General features: G+C 34.9%; 1 protein-coding gene across 1 annotated transcript in view; it reads left to right on the top strand.

The window, feature by feature from the left end:
- TRIM24 (tripartite motif containing 24) overlaps nt 1-19,539 on the top strand; it is a 99,472-nt gene that overhangs the window by 44,111 nt on the left and 35,822 nt on the right. Inside the window, exons 4-7 of the mRNA XM_045565323.1 lie at nt 120-252; nt 6,572-6,688; nt 9,642-9,756; nt 13,754-13,900. Coding sequence (XP_045421279.1) covers nt 120-252; nt 6,572-6,688; nt 9,642-9,756; nt 13,754-13,900 — 512 coding nt within the window. The remainder of the gene's footprint in view (nt 1-119; nt 253-6,571; nt 6,689-9,641; nt 9,757-13,753; nt 13,901-19,539) is intronic.

Genomic DNA, 19,539 nt, shown 5'->3' with positions numbered 1-19,539 from the left:
AGGCAAAGCTATTTGTACTTTTTTTATATCAATGGATTTGAATTCGAGTGAGCAATCTGATAATGATTTACTATTCAGTTATCTTAACTTTCTTATCTTTGTCTCCATTGTTTCTGCAGAGGCAGTTGGTGTCACCAGCCTGCGACCAATGCTTTGTCCTTTTCATAAAAAGGAGCAGTTGAAGCTTTACTGTGAGACATGTGACAAACTGACATGTCGAGATTGCCAATTGTTAGAACATAAAGAGCATAGGTACCAGCTTCTTTCATTATATACACAGATTTGTAATACAGCTTTATGAGGACTAGAGGACTGCTGCCAAGCCCAACCAAATGGCAGTCTGCAAATATGTTTCGTTTCATTAGCAGTATGACTAGCCTATACCAGGGTCTTTCAAGTTTGGCACTATTGACATTTTGGACCAGACAGTTCTTTGTTGTGGGGGGGACAGTCCTTTGCATTGTATGGTGGTTAGCAGCATCCTTGACCTCTGCCAACTAGATGTCCTACCTCCTGCCCATATGTGACAACTAAATAATGTCTCCAGATATTTCCAAGTGTTCTATGGAGCAGAATCACCCTGAATTGAGAACCACTGCCCCATACACTGCTTTAAAATGAATGGAATTAGCTGCCAGTGTTACAAATGAGAAGGTTTTACATTTTTAAAAAAATCTAGATTTTTTTTTTTTTTTTTTTTTTTTTTTACTTTTTTGAGAAAATGGAAACCATTGCAGCCCTGGGACTATATACTTTCATGTCAGCATTTGGCTGAAATTGACTTTAGTGCTCTTTAGAATGAGACATCCCTTTTCCAGTTTTCATTATAGTCCCTACCAAAACTTACTTTTAAATCTGACCTCCATAGGCATTTGGGTTAGCAACCACTGATTTACATAGTAAGATTCAGATTGATACAAATATAATTGTTTATAATCATCTAGGCTCCCAGTGATGGAAGAGTAGGTAATTCAGACCAACTATTCCAATGAGGACAACTATTAATAGAAAACCTGGACAAAATACAGAAATCATCTACATGAAATGTCAGAGCTAAAAACATAGTAAAGAATTGTTGGGCAAAGATTGGGTTGGAGTGGGGGCAGAGAAAATAGTAGGGCCTTTTTTTCTCCCCTTGAGGCATTTGCCTGGAGGTTTAAGAGTGCTTTTAATAGGATTACAGGTTTGAGAAAACAAGGATTAGAGTTCAGGGATCTCAAGGGTGAAGGCTTCTCCTTGAATTGAGTTGGGACCCTAAAAGCCTACAGTCTTGTAGTAAAGATGAATTAGTAAGTAGTTCCTCACAGGGACTCAAGATCAGCACCTACATTTGGATTAAAGTGTAATCATATTGCTGGTCCCCCAAGGTACTTGGTAAAATGTAAATCCTACCTAGAGAAAGAAAACATCCTAGGCCTCCAATTTACTTAATGATGAATTGTGCAAAACAGTATCCAGCACACAATTAGAAATAAGTAGGTATGCTAGGACATTAGACAATGTGCACAAAACCTAACAGATAAAACAAACAATATAAAAAGACCCATAGGGCTACATCTTATATTCAAGGTGATAAAAGACAAAATGGAAAATTCAGGTGGGGAATTGAAAACTATAAAAAAGAATGAAATGGAAAGTATAGAACTGAAAATTACAATAACTGAAATTAGTAGAAGGGTTTAACATCAGATTTGGCATAGCAGGAAATGAAAATTAATGAACTAGAAGATAATTAAGAAAATATCCAGAAACAAGCATGGTAAATAAAAGGAGGATGGAAAGTAGACAAGATAGGCAAGAAGGATAAAAAAGATCTAACAGGGATGTAATTGCAGTCCAAGAAGGACAGAAAAGGGAGAGAATGGGAAGGAACCAATGTTTGAGGACAGAATATAATGACTGAGAACTTTCAAATACCGACAAAAGACATTTTAGCCCATTTTTGTACAAAACAAACTGGGAGAGTGTATCCCTGGTTAAACCCTCACATTTTAGGTAGAAGAAAAATGATAGGAGATGCACAGTGGAATAAAGAGCAATTAAAATAATAGGTATGAGTGTATATAAAAAGAATGTTGACTTAGGAAACAATAATAATACCTGGTTGACATGTGGTATGTGTATGTATATCATATAGCAGACATGTTAGGAGGCTGTGGAGTTTGTGTTCTAAGGCCCGTGTATAGTCTAGGAAGAGGGTAAAAAGTACAAACTAATGTAGATGATGTTAGATGTTAATGTTAGATGATGACAAGTTAAAAATCTACATTTTGTAATGTCTAAGAGTAGTCACTAAAAGAACAGTGAAAGTGTCTATAATTACTAAGATAATGGGGGATGGGGGAGATGGAATAATTAATCAGTATAAACAGAGGCCAAAAAATGAATAAAAGGAATAAAGAACAGATGGGATATAATAACATCTTTGTAAATTGGTAGATCTACAAATACATTAAAATTATGCTAAATGTAAATAGGCAAAATGTTCCAAATTACAAGGTTCAGACTAGATAAGAAACAAGATAGAGGAATCTGCTGTGTTTGCTTTGTACAAGAAACATCTAAAACCTAAGTATATAAAAAGGTTAATGGGAAAAGATGTGCTATGCAAATACTAACCAAAGGAAAGCTGATGGTAGTAGGCAAAATACATTAATTGAGATAAAGAGGGAAACTTTGTAAGGATGAAAGGCTCTCTTCATCTAAAAGATATGAGTTCCAAATTTATATGGAGAACAAACTTACATTTAAAAAAATGACAGAACTTCAAACTAACAGACAAATCCACAATCACAGTAGGAAATTTTACCATGCTTTACTCAGTAATTGAAGCTGGGCACCGTTGTGCACACCTGTATTCCCAAGCTATGTGGGATGGTGAGGTGGGAGGATTGCTTAAGCCCAGGAGTTTGAGTCTAGCCTGGGCAATATAGCAAGACCCCATCTCTGAATGAATGAATGACAGAACATGCAGACTAAGTATCAGTAAAGATATGTCAGTTAGAGTCAAATAGCACCATTAGCATAATGTCTTGTGGACATTATAGAACACTGTACCCAATAACACATTCTTTACAAACATACAAAGAGAAATATTTAATTGACCACATGCCAGGCAAAGTCTTAAATTTCAAAGGATTGAAATCCTGGAAAATAACTTGTATAACTACATGCAGGTAATCTAGAAAACAATAATAGAGGAGAAAAATATATATTTGGAAACAAAGAAATGAAATTCATTTGAAAACTAAATGCAATGATGCATGATCCTGGACTGTATCCTAGATTAGAGGGAAAAAATGATATATAAGACGTCATTGAGGGCTGGCTGCAATGGCTCACGCCTGTAATCCTAGCACTCTGGGAGGCCGAGGCAGGCAGATTGTTTGAGCTCATTAGTTCAAGACCAGCCTGAGCAAGAGCAAGACCCTGTCTCTACTAAAAATAGAAAAATTATATGGACAGCTAAAAATATATACAGAAAAAATTAGCCGGGGACAGGCATGGTGGCGCATGCCTGTAGTCCCAGCTACTTGGGAGGCTGAGGCAGGAGGATTGCTTGAGCCCAGGAGTTTGAGTTTGCTGTGAGCTAGGCTGATGCCATGGCACTCTAGCCCAGGGAACAGAGTGAGACTGTTGCAAAAAAAAAAAAAAAAAAAAAACTTCATTGAGACAAATGACATAATTAGAACACAGTCTGTAGATTAGATGTTTTGTAACAATGTCAGTTTTCTTGAACTTTATACTGTTTACGTAAGAGACCATCCTTGTTTTTAGGAAATACACATTGAGAGGTTAACAGGCTATGATGAGGCAAAATTTGAAAAACTGATTAATCTGCGTAAAGGTATATATGAGATTTCTGTACTCTTGCAAATTTAACTTTGAAATTATTTCAAAATAAGCAGCTAACTATAAATTTAAATCATTAAAGAATAAATTCCAATGGATATTAGGAAATATTTTGATCTGAATAATGGTGAATATAGTAAATATCAATCAAGCCTTGAGGTTTTTCTTTTTTAATAGCCATATTTGGAGGGAAATTTATATCATTCAATGTATATATTAGATATTAAGGATAAAAAGTCAATGCGCTAAACATTTATCTCAAGTTAGGAAAAGCAAATTAAACCCAAGGGCTGAGTGTGGTGGCTCACACCTGTAATCTCAGCACTTTGGGAAGATCATTTGAGGCCAGGAGTTCCAGATCAGCCTGAGCCACATAGCGAGATCCTGTCTCTACAAAAAATAAAAAGGCATGATGGCATGCACCTGTAGCTGTAGCCACTTGGGAGGCTGAGACAGGAGGATCACTTGAGCCCAGGAGTTGGAAGTTATAGTGAGCTTTGATTGCACTACCACACTCCAACCTGACCAATGGAGTGAGATTCTGTCTTTAAAAAAATAAAACCCCCAGGTAAGTGGATTTTAAGGGAGACACAATAAAGACAAGTGCAGAAATAGTCAAAGCCCAAAATTAAGTCTTCTCAAAAGGCTCATAGTTACCTTGTACCAGTAATTAAGAACAACAGAAAGAGGGCTGAAACAGCCAATGCCAGGAGTGAAAAAGGTGACATCACTATCTATTCCAAAGGCAAATACAAAGACAGAAAGGATATATGGCTCCATGCAGTGGCTCACACCTTTAATCCTAGCACTTTGGGAGGCTGAGGCAGGAGGATCACTTGAAGCCAGGAGTTTGAGACCAACCTGAGTGACGTAGTGAGACATCGTTTCTACAGAAAATTAGCTGAGCATGGTGGCTTGCACTTCTTGTCCCAGCTACTCAGGAGGCTGAGGCAGGAGGATTGTTTGAGCCCAGGAGTTTGAGGTTGCAGTGAGCTATGATGATGCCACTGCCCTCTAACCTGGGCAACAGAGCGAGACTTTGTCTCAAAAAAAAAAAAACTGTCAATAATTTGAAAATTTTTACATGAAATGGGAAAATTCTTAGGAAATACAACTTTTACAAGAACTAATGCAAAATAAAACAGCAAATCAGAATAGTCCTTTAATTTAATGACAATTTGTAATTTAAAATTTTCCCACAAAGGAAATAGCAGACCCAGATGACTTCACTAATGATTTTATGAAATAATTAAGGTAAAAATAACACATTTTGTACGCAACTTTTTTCAGAAAATGGTGAAAGAATGAATTTTCTCCAACTTGTTTTATGAAGCCAGCATAACCTTTGTACCAAAACTGACAAGGAACAGAAATGGAAAATTACAGGCCAGTCTCATCCATGAAACAATTGTAAAAATTCCAAGAAATCCAAAACCAAATCCAGTAGTAGTATCATTTTTGGACAATTAATCACAACCAAGTTGACCTTATTTTAGGAATCCAAAGTTCATTTAATATTTCAAAATCATGCATGTTAAAATCATTTGTATCATCATATTAAAAGAAGGAAATAAAATTATGACCATCTTAACAGGCAGAAAAAACATTAAATAAAAACTAAATATACATTCATGACATGGCATCTTAGCAAACTAGGAATAAATGGGAGTTTCCTAAACCTGGTAAAAATTATCTATGAAAAGAACTAAAAAAAAAACTTAATATTGGAATACTGAAAGTTTTTACGTTGAGATTGGGAACAACATAAGGATGACTATTTTGACCATTTCATTTAACATTACATCATACTAAGTGTAGTAAAGAAAAAATTTTAGTAATATAAAAAAAACTTGAGTTGCCTAAGAAAGAATTTAAATATTCAAACATGGTATGATAATGTACAAAGGAAATCCAATAGAATTATTAATTAGGTGTTCTCTTTTTTCTAGCTCTGGCAACCATATTTATAATACTTATTGATTTAATTATACTTACATATTTGAAATCACATTCAGTAAAATAGGTTAATTTAGAAATATTTTATTGTACTTTTTATAGAAAAATTTAAATAAAACTAAATATGTATTTTCTACATCATTGCCAATTTCTCTAGAGCTTCTTTCTTTTCAGTCATCTTACATAGTTTTCCAGATTATATCATCTTCACTTCCAAGTTATATAAAATTTTGAAGTGCTATATCTTATGATACTTTTACTTGAAATTTTATTGCCAGGCACATCATCAAGAGTTTCACCTTTCTGCCCCTATTTATCCTGAAGGCACATCTTTGTGACTTCTACAACATAACTACCTACTATTTAAAAGTGATCTTTTAAAATGTATGTTTTATACCAAGCTTTCATAATTATGAAATTGCAAAATAGTTAATAAATCTGTTATATATCCTTGACTACATTTTGCCAGGACTGCCAAACTCTATAGGCCTCTAAAACTATGAATGTTAGGTGTACGTCTTTCTCAAACTTTCAAAATATTTTAGAGTATCCATAAATAATATCTGTAAAGACTACTCATTTGTTGTGGGATAATTTGAGAGGAGGGGAAAGCTGGCCTTACAGGGATATGTTTGGTATTTTTAAAATATTATTACTTAAGTTCCTTATAGTCTTATTATCTTATTTTTTATTAGTCATTTCTTTTGGAATTTTCCTCATTTTGGACAGATATTTATGTGAAATAATTTGCTTATTTCTTCAGATATCAATTTATAGAAGAAGCGTTTCAGAATCAGAAAGTGATCATAGATACACTAATCACCAAACTGATGGAAAAAACAAAATACATAAAATTCACAGGAAATCAGATCCAAAACAGGTAATTTTGGGTATTATAATAAACCGTTTTTATGTAATGTGTGAAGTATATTCACTTTTAGAACAGAACATTTTCCTTAACTCACAGCGAAGTAATAAGTTGTCAGATAACTGTAATAACACATGGTTGACAAGACTTCCAGAAACCTTGCTGGAAAACATTTTTTTTAGCCATAAAATTTCAGAACTAAATGATAATAAGCTGAAGTTAGTAATATTTCATTTATCTGGTAAGTATTGATAACTTATGATTGCATGTTTTCTAATTTTAAAGAAATGCCAAGATTTTTAAAAAATCAATCATTTTTGCCCATATTATAAAATACTTTAATATTTGACTATACATTTAATTGCTCTATTAGAATTTGCTAAAATTTGAGATGCTGTCCTGGAGCTGTAATTTTTTTTTTTTTTTTTTTTTTGAGACAGAGTCTTGCTCTGTTGCCCGGGCTAGAGTGAGTGCCATGGTGTCAGCCCAGCTCACAGCAACCTCAAAGTCTTGGGCTCAAGCGATCCTACTGCCTCAGCCTCCCGAGTAGCTGGAACTACAGACATGCGCCACCATGCCCGTCTAATTTTTTTTTTTATATATATATGTAGTTTTAGTTGGCCAGATCATTTCTTTCTATTTTTAGTTGAGACGGGGTCTCACTCTTGCTCAGGCTGGTCTCGAACTCCTGAGCTCGAGCGATCCACCTGCCTCGGCCTCCCAGAGTGCTAGGATTACAGGTGTGAGGCACCGCGCCCGGCCTTGGAGCTGTGGTTTTTAAACTGAAAAGAGGTGAAAATTTTAAGACACTAGGAGACTAAGATCATTAAGCTGTTTCACATACCTTTTTAATTCATTGTCTGATTATCATCTACAGAAGGAAATTATTAACTGTCCAAAGGCTCATATCTTAAAATTCAGTGACTGGGGAGCAAACCACTCACTTCATGTAGGAGTGAGGTTGTCTAACACCTTTTAAAAATCCCATTTGGAGCACATATTGACATTTAATTTACACACCTATGAAATCCTATGTGTGCTTTTTTTGTTGTTTTACACACAAAAGTAATATGTCACTGCCTCAGTCGGTCAAGAAATGTTTATTGGAAGGAGCCTGAAGAAAAGAGGCCTGATAAATTAGGGAATTTTTTTTCCAGGTAATTCTCTGTATCACCTGATTTCCTTAAAAGAGACTTTTAAACATAATTTAATCTATTCTTGATGCCCCAACATTATTATTGTATGTATTCATTATTATACATTGAATTGTATGTCTTTTTCTTATTTTCCTTATTAGCTCTCATTTCTTTTTACCTTTCTTTTTCACAGAATAACTGTAATTAACTCAATACTATTTACCATATTCCAATCAGAGATAGTGTATTTTGCCAAATGGAATAATTGGTGGGTTTAAAATTTTTTGACTCTGAGTAATTGAAAATTTGAATATTTATTGAATGAATATGAAGGGAGATAATTATAGGCATTTCTACCATCTAGTGGCAAAAGGTAGCAATTGTAAAATAATTAATTTTAAGTAAAAGATCGACCCTTAATGAAATTTACCCTTTGGACATTTTTCTTACTCTTTCATTGAGTATATGGCATGATATATGGGTCAAGGCTCACATTTTTTATATATGGATTTCTATGTCTTGAAAAGACTATTCTATCACTTTGAATTGCATTGGCACCTTAAATCAATTGACCATGTATGTGTAGGATTATGTGGTCCACTGTGTTTCTTTTGTCAATAACCTACTTTCATGATCATGTTCACTATAGCCTTTTGTAGTAAGGCGTAAAATCAGATAGTGTGAGCTCTCCAGATTTGTGATTTGTTCTTTTTTTTTAAAAAAAAAACAATAGCATTGTATGGAACATTGTGTGGAAGGATTTTTATTTTTTGAGTTGTGAAAATTAAAAAATCCCTCTTAGGTGCTAATTGCTTATAAATCTGTATAGCCTACCAGGATTATAAAAGGATTAACTTTGCTATTAATTTATTTTTATGCATTTGCAAATGTGACAGTCTTCCCCTTATTCATCATTTTTTACTGTCATGAAGATTTAAATGAGGTTTTTGAGATTGGTTGGTTCCCAGGCCTATCTCGTTTCCTGGATCCTGAAACAATATTGATGTCAAACCATTATCTTGAAATATTTCCAACAGAGAATAAAGTTCTGCCTTTTTGGATTTTGAGAGTAACTTGTGGGAGAAGCGCTCAGAAGAAATTAAGGTTTTTATTTATCTCAAAGTTTCGTCGATTTTCTATTCTTTTAAACCTCTGTGAGATATTTTGTGGTGGTGCTATGTTTTCTATCTATTTTATCTCTGAAAATAACATTCCCATTTACTCTAATCAAAGGTTGAAAAATATATGGTTGATGAAACATAAAGTAGTTATTTGGCTGCCAATTTGAAGGTAAATATGTTATAAAAAGTAGCAAACTACTGTTGTCTTTCTGCTTCTGTTCAGGTATAATGAGTACTGTAATAGTTCAGATAACTAAGATAAGATTATCACATTTATACTTTTCCAGTTTTTAGTTGCAATGAATACAATAGAACTTGTTCCGAATCATATTAATACTATTTTTATCTTATTTATAAATCCTTTTTCTAGTCTACCCTTTTGCCTCTCCTTTTAGGTAGAGTACTGGATGTCTTCATAATCTTTCCAAACCATATTTTCTTAAAATATGCTCATTCTCTTCCAATTTTATATATGTTGATTTTAAGATTAAGTTGAGCAACTATATCTTTCAGATGAATTATATTTCAGAAGATGCTGTGTCATCTTCAAGACAGTCAATTTAAACTGAAGGACTCTTAGAAATAGCAGAGCTTCTAAGCACTGAAAATATTTTGGTCTAATTTAGACATTAAAGCATCAATTTTAAATATTGTTTAAAAAACTACCTTAAATTTTAAATTTTTTTTCTTCTTTCACTTAATTTTCAGAATAATTGAGGTAAATCAAAATCAAAAGCAGGTGGAACAGGATATTAAAGTTGCTATATTTACATTGATGGTAGAAATAAATAAAAAAGGAAAAGCTCTACTGCATCAGCTAGAGGTAAGTTATTGCCCATGGGACAGTATGTTGTATTGATTCCACATAGTACTTACGAATTTGAAATCATGTCACTTTTCATTTAATTGTTTCCATTTATGATTTGATAAAGTTTTTTTTCCATTCTCAGGTTTTCCTTTGGCAGATTCTGCATTGTAGCCAACAATTTATGGCTTTATATTAGGCTATTAAGTATGAAATGTCCGATTTCCTTAAGTGCTACATTTGACAGTTATTATCTCTGACATTTCACTTTGACACTTACTTTATTTTGATTGTGAAGGTACATCCTCAGTCTTTCAAACACACATTTTGGCTTGTAATCTTTCAGATTTTCTTTAGAGCAATTTTTGTGAAACCATGGATATGTCAAAAATTCATGTTATTTTTTAATATGAGTTCCATCGTGGAACCAGTGCAGCTCAGACAGCTCAAAAAATACCAACAAACTGTTGGGGAAGGATGTAGCTCATGATCGCACAGTATGTTGATGGTTTGAGAAGTTCAGTTCTGGTGATTTTAATCTTGAAAATAAGCTACGTGGGTGATCTGAGACCAATGTGGATAAAAATGAGCTGAAAGCTATAGTGGAAACAAACCCATCTCAACCTACGTGTGAATTAGCAAGGTTTGACGTTACCATTCTAATAATATTGGACCATTTGAAACCAATCGTCAAGGTAAAGAAGCTGGATAAATGGGTTCAACATGAATTAAATGAGTGTCAGAAGAGAAATCATGTTGAAGCTTGCCTTTCTTTGCTGTCATGACGTAAAGGCAAACCATTTCTATACCATTTTGTTAACGTGTGTTGAAAAGTGGATTCTTCTTGACAATCACAGGCGTTCAGCACAATGATTTGATAAAGATGGAGTGCTGAAACAGAGTCCAAAACTGAATATTCATCAAAAAAAGTGAATGGTTTCTGTTGGTCCAATGCTTGTATTATCCACTACAGCTTCATGAAACCTGGTCAGTCGATGACAGTGGATGTGTCCTGAAACCAATTAGATGAAATGATGAAGATGCTTGACTTTAAGCATCCAAGATTGGTCAATAAAGACAAGTCAATCCTTTTGCAAGATAAATACTCGACCACGTGTCACACAAACAACGCTGCTCAAACTGCAGGGGCTGGACTTGGAAACTCTCTGTCATCCACTATGTTCACCAGACTTTGCACCAATGGACTACCACTTCTTCCAGGCTTTGGACCACTTTTTGCAAGGAAAAATATTCAATTCTCAACAAGCTGTGGAAAACGCCTTTCATAATTTCATCACCACCCGCTCTCTGGGTTTCTTTGCTGCTGGCATAAAAAAGCTACAGTTAAGATGGCAAAACTGTGGATAGTTTAGGTGTACACTTTGATTAACTGTACTGCTTCGTGTTTAAGATATGATAAATTACACTCTTGACTGGAAATGGGACATTTCATATTTAATGACCTAATAATACACTAGGAATGTCTTACTGCTCATTGTTTGCTTCAAAGCACAAATCATAGTGCTTTGCTTGTAGGAGGAGCTCTGAATGTTGAAGAGATGAGTCATTTTTGATATTCGCTGAAGTGAAAACTTTGTATCACCAGAGGGGTGTAGTTGAGCAAAATTTTCTAGAAAGATATACTGTCAGTTATATTTAGTTCCCAAATTTATACATTTAACCTTCTGAGAAACAGGCAAAAGAATGCGCCTCCTGGCCTCAACACTTTATAGTTATATACTCAAGGCACTTAGGATAGTCGCAGCTCACTGTGGGTAAGAAAAATATTACTGTCTTCACCAGCTTTTTTATTTTTCTGAGACAGAGTCTGTTGCCCAGGCTAGAGCGCCATGGCATCAGCCTAGCTCACAGCAACCTCAAACTCCTGGGCTCAAGCAATCCTCTTGCCTCAGCCTCCTCAGTACCTGGGATTACAGATACTCACCACCACACCCGGCTAATTTTGTTTGTTTCTATTTTTAGTTGCCTGGCTAATTTTTTTATTTTTAGTAGAGATGGGGTCTTGCTCTTGCTCAGGTTTGTTTCAGACTCCTGACCTCAAGCGATCCTCCCAAGCCTTGGCCTCCCAGAGTGCTAGGATTACAGGCGTGAGCTACCATGCCCAGCCTTCACCAGCTTTTTAAAACTCTTGAAAGTCAACATCCAAACTCAGTGTTTGACTTCAAATAAGATGAGGTTTACAACATCTATGTGGTATGTTAACATAAATATTAATTTTGTATGTTCTTTAGGTATTCTTTTAGTATTTTGATACAGAAAGAATTCACAGTACAGAAACAATTTAGAATGAGAATTTTAACATCCTATAGTTTGAAGATTTAAGGAAAAGTGAAACTCCTAGAAATAACTTAGTTCATCCTCTTTATTTCATAGTTGACCAAACTATAATGTCTCTGTCAAAAAGTTCTATCCCTTATGGCAGAGTATAGTCATTCCCATCGTTTATCAGCCATATAGGAAACAATGACTAAAATAATTCTCTGTTCTATTGGAAACATAGTTATTTAGTGATATTCTGGGCAAGAGGATGCAGACCCCATTTATAGTAACTATTTTTTCAGGGTTCTGTGATTTTTTTTTAATTTTATTTTAATAGAAACATATAAGCAGAATTTTAAAGGTTTCTAAGCTCTACTTAAAAATCAAATGTCACTTTGATTTGCTTTCCCAGAAATTAGTAATGCACATGTTGTTCTGGCTATGTTTTCAAACTTGACTATACATCAAAATCACTTGAAGAGCTTTAAAAACAGATGAAGAGAAAAAGACGACCAGACTCAAACAAATGTATAGGAATGAACCTGGTATTATTTTTGATCAACTTTGACTTAGAATTTTCACAGTAGCTTTTAAATATGCATCTAATCCTTGTGCCCATTCTTCTGGTTCAGAGTCCCTTTTTAAGGTAAATGAATGTAACCAGTTTTATCTGCTAAGACTCACAAGAAAAGTGTTCAGATAGCTTTTACCATAGAAGATCAAGAAACTGGAGCTTTTAATTCTGAATTTGCAACCTCCCCCAAAGTCAACAAAATTTCTATTCCTACTAGAATGTTTCCAAAGCAATGCTTTGTTTTTACAGGGGTAAGAAATAGCCTAATAGGTAAATTTTCTTCTGTCTGAATTTAACTTAGATATGGTAAATTCATTGACTATTAACAGTTCCTTAAATAGACAAACTCACTGCATTTCCCCCCTTAATTTATCTCATGTATTTTCCAAATCTGGAGCTGACTAGGGCCAGGATCTAGGTTCACTTTTAATTGAGAACATAAGTTCCCGTGGGAGTATGGCAATTTTCTAATTTGTTTGAGTCAGTAAGAAGTCCTATTCTCTTCCCCTCTCCTTACCAGGTCTAGGAAGAGGTTTTTGGATAGGGACCTTTAAAATAAACCAATTTTGGTGCTATTCTTGTTTTATGTAGCTTTTCTTAGAGTGCATTGGCACAATTATTCACTGCATCTATTGGTTTCCATGATAGTTCTCAATGTACAGAAATAATATGATGCCTTTTTTAAAAATTAGCAAATAAAAAGGATAAGTATTATCTACAATATGGCACAACTCTGGGCACAAACTAGTTGCAATTGCAACTAGAATTCCTAGAAGGTAAAATCATATGATTGAGTAAATTATGTGATCTGGTAACTTTACTAGATTGCTTGATGGTACATCTATTTTATTTGTGAGTGTTGAATTTAACAGACATTGTATTAAAGTTAATACATTCTCTTTCATATTGCAAGATGCATGAACAGAGACCTAAATCCCAGAATACATACAAGCATAGACAGTGGTCCGGGGCACATTAAGGATGTAGTTTTTTCCTATAGGGACAGTGATCCTTTGTATTAAGGGGGAAAACACTAAGAGTATTTTCAGTTCCTGTCAACTGAGTACTTAGAGATTGTGCTTATTCTAATTTGGTTCTCTAAAAATGACCATTAAAATATATGTTAACATGCAGATACTAATTTGGAAAATTTCTTTCCAGAGCCTTGCAAAAGACCATCGCATGAAACTTATGCAACAACAACAGGAAGTGGCTGGACTTTCCAAACAGTTGGAACATGTCATGCATTTTTCTAAATGGGCAGTTTCTAGTGGCAGCAGTACAGCACTACTTTATAGCAAGCGACTGGTAAGATAAAATATGGTATTTAGCATACTGTAAAAATGCAGAATGAAACAATGGGGTCATTGGAATGCTTAAAATTCAGTCTGTTGGTGCATAAATACTTTTTTACGTATTTCTGATTTTTATTTGTCAAAATATTTTGGGTTTAAAAAATATTTTTTGACTGAGTGGGGTGGCGCATGCCTATAATCCCAGCACTTTGGAAGGCTGAGGCAGGAGGATCACTTGAGCCCAGGAGTTTGGGCAACATAGCAAGACCCTGTCTCTACAAAAATATTAAAAAATTAATTGTGTGTGTGGTCAGGCGTTGTGCCTTACACCTGTAATCCCAGCACTCTGGGAGGCCAAGGCTTAGGAGGATCACTTGAGGTCAGGAGTTCAAAACCAGCCTGAGCAAGAGTGAGACCCCATCTCTACTAAAAACAGAAATTAGCCAGACAACTAAAAGTAAAAAAATTAGCTGGGTGTGGTGGCGCACGCCTGCAGTCCCAGGTACTCGGGAGGCTGAGACAGGAGGATCACTTGAGTCCAGGAGTTTCAGGTTGCTGTGAGCGAGGCTGACACCATGGTACTCTAACCCAGGCAACAGAGGGAAATTCTCAAAAAAAAATTAAAAAAAAAAAGTGTGTGGTGGCATGCGCTGGTAGTCCTAGCTCTTTGGGAGGCTGAGGCAGGAGGATCACTTGAGACCAGGAGTGAGAGGCTACAGTGAGCCATGATTGTACCACTGCACTCCAGCCTGGGGGACAGAGCAAGACCCTGTCTCTAAAATAAATAAATAAATAGATAGATAGATAGATAGATAGATACAGAGCAAGACCCTGTCTCTAAAATAAATAAATAAATAGATAGATAGATAGATAGATAGATAGATAGATAGATAGATAGAAAAATATTTTTACCTGGAATAATTCAGGTATAACATCAGTTTTCATCTGCCATTGTTATTCCTATTTTGTTCTTTTCCAAGTTTTCAATGTCTTTGTTGCAAGTGAACTCAATACCAACAATAATGATAATAGTAAACATTTTCTGATCATCTATAATACACCAGGTACTAATTATAAGCCTTTTCCCAATATTTAAATTTTTACATCATTCTTATTAGATATTTTAGATATGCCTATCCACCCCCACTGTACAGATGATGAAACTAAGGCACAGGGTTAAGTAACATGCCTGACATCACACAGTTAAGAGGTAGGTTTCATACTGTGACTTCACACATTACCCAGCATCCATGTTCTTGTTGTCGCTACACTATGTTATGTGGTGCTGGGTAGTTCAATCCCATTTGCTACAGAAAGGTGACTCTGTGATTTGGTGAACTATTTTGACATTGACCTAGAACTTTGCTACTAAACCTATGGCCACTGCATTCAAATCACTTGAGGATTCTCACCAGTGGGCCTGGGGTGAGGCCAGACTATATTTCTTTTTTTGTTAGTTTGGGGTTTTTTTGTTTGTTTATTTGGGTTTTTTTTCACAGCTTGACTAATGTATGTGTATTTCTTTTTTGGTTTAATTTTTATTTGTTTAGACACATGGTGTCTCGCTATATTGCCCAGGCTGGATTCAAACTCCTGGGCTCAAGCAATTCTCCCACCTCAGCCGTCTCAAGTAGCTGCACCACCAGGCCTGGCAGATTGTGTAGTTCTAACAAGCTCCCAGGTGATGCTGATGCTGCTGATTTGTGAAATATGAGTAGCAAGGATCTAGAAGACATTTTGTCACATTCTTAAAAATTCCTGCTTTATATTAGACATATTAAAGATTCAATGGAGATTTATCCTCTGATAATACAGGCATACCTTGGAGTTGTTACAGATTTGGTTCCAGACCACTGTAATAAAGCAAATGTCACAATGAAGTGAGCCACACAAATTTATTAGTTTCCTAGTGTATATAAAAGTTTTATTTACACTATACTATATATAGTCTAAGTGTGCATTATCATTATGTCTAAAAAATAATATATACACCTTAATTAAAAAATACTTTATTACTAAAATGCTAACGGTCACTTGGCTCTTCAAGAGTCATAATCCTTTGGTGGTAGAGGGTCTTGTCTTGATGTTGATGGCTACTGACTGATCAGGGTGGCAGTTGCTGAATGCTGGAGTGGCTGTGGTGATTTCTTAAAATAAGACAAAGAAGTTTGCCATGGATGCAATTCTCCTTTCATGAAAAGGATGGTGATGGTATTCGATAGCATTTGACTCATAGTAGAACTTCTTTCAAAACTGGAGTCAGTCCTCTCAAACCTTGCCACTACTTTCTCAACTAAGTTTATGGAATATTCTAAATCCTTTGCTGTCATCTCAACAATGTTCACAGCATCTTCACCAGGAGTAGATTCCCTCCCAAGAAATCACTTTCTTTGCTCATCCATAAGAAGTAACTCCTTATCTGTTCAAGTTTGATCATGAAATTGTAGTAATTCATTAACAACTTCAGGCTCCACTTCTAGTTCTCTTGCTATTTCTGCCACATCTGCAGTTCCTTACTCCACTGAAGTCTTGAACCCTTCAAAGTCTGTGTGAGGACTGGAATCAGCCTCTTCCAAACTCCTGTTAACATTGATATTTTGACCTCCTATGAATCACTAATGTTCTTACAGCATCTAGAATGGTGAATCTTTTCCAGAAGGTTTTCAATTTGCTTTGCTCAGATCCATCAGAGGAATCAGTTTCTAGGGCAGCTATGGCCTTATGAAATGTATTTCTTAAATCATAAGACTTGAAAGTCAAAGTGACTCCTTGATCCATGGGCTGCAGGATGGATGTTGTGTTAGCAGGCCTGAAAACCACAATAGTCTCCTTGTATATCTCCATCAGAGCTCTTGGGTGCCCAGGTGTGTTGTCAATGAGCAGTAATATATTCATTAATCATTTCTATAAACAGAAGTGCTATTATCCTGGCTTTGTTTTTCCATTTATAGGGGCACAGGCAGAGTAGGTGTAGCAGAGTTCTTAAGGGTCTCAGGATTTTCAGGATGGTCAATGAGCTTTGGCTTCAACTTCAAGTCACCAGCTGCGTTAGCCCCTAACAAGAGTATCAGCTTGTCTTTTGCATTGGCTTCTCTCTAGCTATCTATGAAATTCCTATGTGGCATCTTCTTGGTAGTAGAAACATCTTTCATGTTTTGTCTACACTGAAAATCTGTTGTTTAATGTAGCCACTTTCATCAATGATCTTAGCTAAGTCTTCCAGACAACTTGCTGCAGCTTTTCCATCAGCACTTGCTGTTTCACCTTGCAATTTTATGTATGAAGACAGCACAGGAGAAAATAGGCACATTGAATCATATAGAATGATTGCTGGATTATTGAATCTTCTTTTTTCCTAAAATTTAAAATCGTGTGGAACTTGAGTCTTGATACATAGGTAGTAGCAGGTGTAGATAATAAAATAATTTGCATTGCATGCTGAGCTGAGGTTTGTGATTATTTTAAAACATTTAGAAGGATTTTCCAACTTCAGAAAATTTGAAATTCTGTATATTGTATAACTCTGTTCTGCTTTATAAATATAGCCATGTTTATTCAGGTTATCCTTTAAATACTAAATTTTATATGCTTAAAATAATTTTTAAAAAATGCCTTGTGGGCCTGGAAGCTTGCTAGTCTTTTATAAAAATGATTTTTTTGTTGCATATATTTAAGGTATACAGCATGATGTTTGATATACATAACATAGTGAAATGATTATTGCAGTCAAGCAAATTAATATCCATCACCTTACTGTGTATGTGGTAAGAGCCACTAAAGTCTATTCTCTTTGCAAATTTTCAATATACATTACAATATTATTACCTATAGTTCTCATATTGTACATTAGATTGCTAGGCTTATTCATCATACCTAACTGCAAATTTGTAGCCTTTGACTGACTTCTCCACATTTCTTCCTCCTCCCAGCCCCTGGTAACCACCATTTTTTGTTTCTATGTGTTCGATTTGTTTTTTTTAAGATTTCATGTATAAATGAGATCATACAATATTTTTCTTTGTGTCTGTCTGTCTTATTTCACTTAGCATACCAACCTCAAGGTTCATCCATGTCACAAATGTCAAGATTTCCTTCTTTTTTAAGGCCAAATACACAAATACATACAGCCTCCACAGTTTGTTTATTCATGCGTTGATGGACACTTAAGTTGTTTTCCTATCTTGACTGTTGTGAATAATGCTGCAGTAACATGAGAGTGCAGATATCTTTACGAGGTGATTTTATTTCTTTTTGAAATGTACTTTTGTGCTGTGTGTATTAAGTGTATATGAAATATAAATGAATTTCTTGTTTAGATCTGGATCCTATCCCCAAGATATCTAAATATGTATATGGTCATATTGCAAAATCCAAAAAAATTAGAAATTTCAAATACTTCTGGACTTAAGCATTTTTGATAAGGCATAATTAGCCTGTATATTTTAGATGTTAGCTCTTTTCATATATATGGTTTGCAAATATTTTCTCCCAATCCATAGGCTTCCTTTTTGTTGATTCAGGTTTTTTTTGCTGTCCATAAGCATTTTAGTTTGATGTAGTCCCACTTCTTTATTTTTGCTTTTTGTTGTTTGAACTTTTGGTGTGATAGCCAAAAAATTATTGCCAATGCTCTTATCAAGGAGCTTTTCCTCTACATCATCTTTTAGGAGTTTTACAGTTTCCGGTCTTCTCAAATAGTTGTTTTTGCAGTAGGAATTACAGTCAATAAAAGACAAAACCCAGTGGGAAAGCCAAATCCTTTCAGAAGTCCAGTCTTTCTTAAATATATTTTGAAATTTTTTAGCTTTATAGTATTTCTTTAGTATTTGTCTATCATCTGCTAAACATTTAATTTATCCTTATATTATTTAGAAGGAAGACAAGAGAAATAATAATATATTGACAGAGGGAGACCAAATACTTCTGGTCCCAAGCATTTCTGATATGGGATAATCAACATGTATATTTTAGATATTAACTCTTTTCATATATATGGCTTGCAAATATTTTCTCCCAATCCATAGACTGCCTTTTCATTTTGTTGATTCAGGGTTTTTTGCTGTGCATAAGTATTTTAGTTTGATGTAGTTCCAGTTCTTTATTTTTGCTTTTTGTTGCTTGAACTTTTGGTGTTTATTTTTTGGAAAATAAAGCAGTCATTCTTTTTAATAACAGTAGATTGTTCTACATACCAGTAATTAGGAAAATGTTAAGGAATGGATATTAAAAGGGATCTTCAGTCTCTTCTACTACCTTTCCCTCATCCTACCATCTAATTAATCTCAAGAACCTTTTTTTTTCCTGAATGTCTCATTCTTTCTAGTTTAATTGCCAATTTCTTCTAGCCCTCAGGGCTCAGAACATATGCTGTCTTGCCTGAGTACTGGTACCCTTTCTTAGAGTGCCTTTTCTTCACCCGAATAGTTTCTCATCTTTGTAGAGACTACCAGGTTCATTTTAGGTAGTTCTCCCTTTTCTCCTGGCAATCTTCCAAGACTGAGCTGGGCTCCTTTTCTCTGTGCTTATATAGCTCTTGTGCATATATCCATTATACTATTACCGATTTTTACTATTATATTTGCATATTTTTTCCTATGAATATCATTAGATTTATATTATTTAAGGGAAGAACTTTGTGTTACCCAGCGTTTG

Source organism: Lemur catta, chromosome 11 (assembly GCF_020740605.2).
Source record: "Lemur catta isolate mLemCat1 chromosome 11, mLemCat1.pri, whole genome shotgun sequence".
Lineage (NCBI taxonomy): Eukaryota > Metazoa > Chordata > Mammalia > Primates > Lemuridae > Lemur > Lemur catta.
Note: the sequence above shows the minus strand (reverse complement) of the source record. Positions and strands in the feature narration are given on the sequence as shown.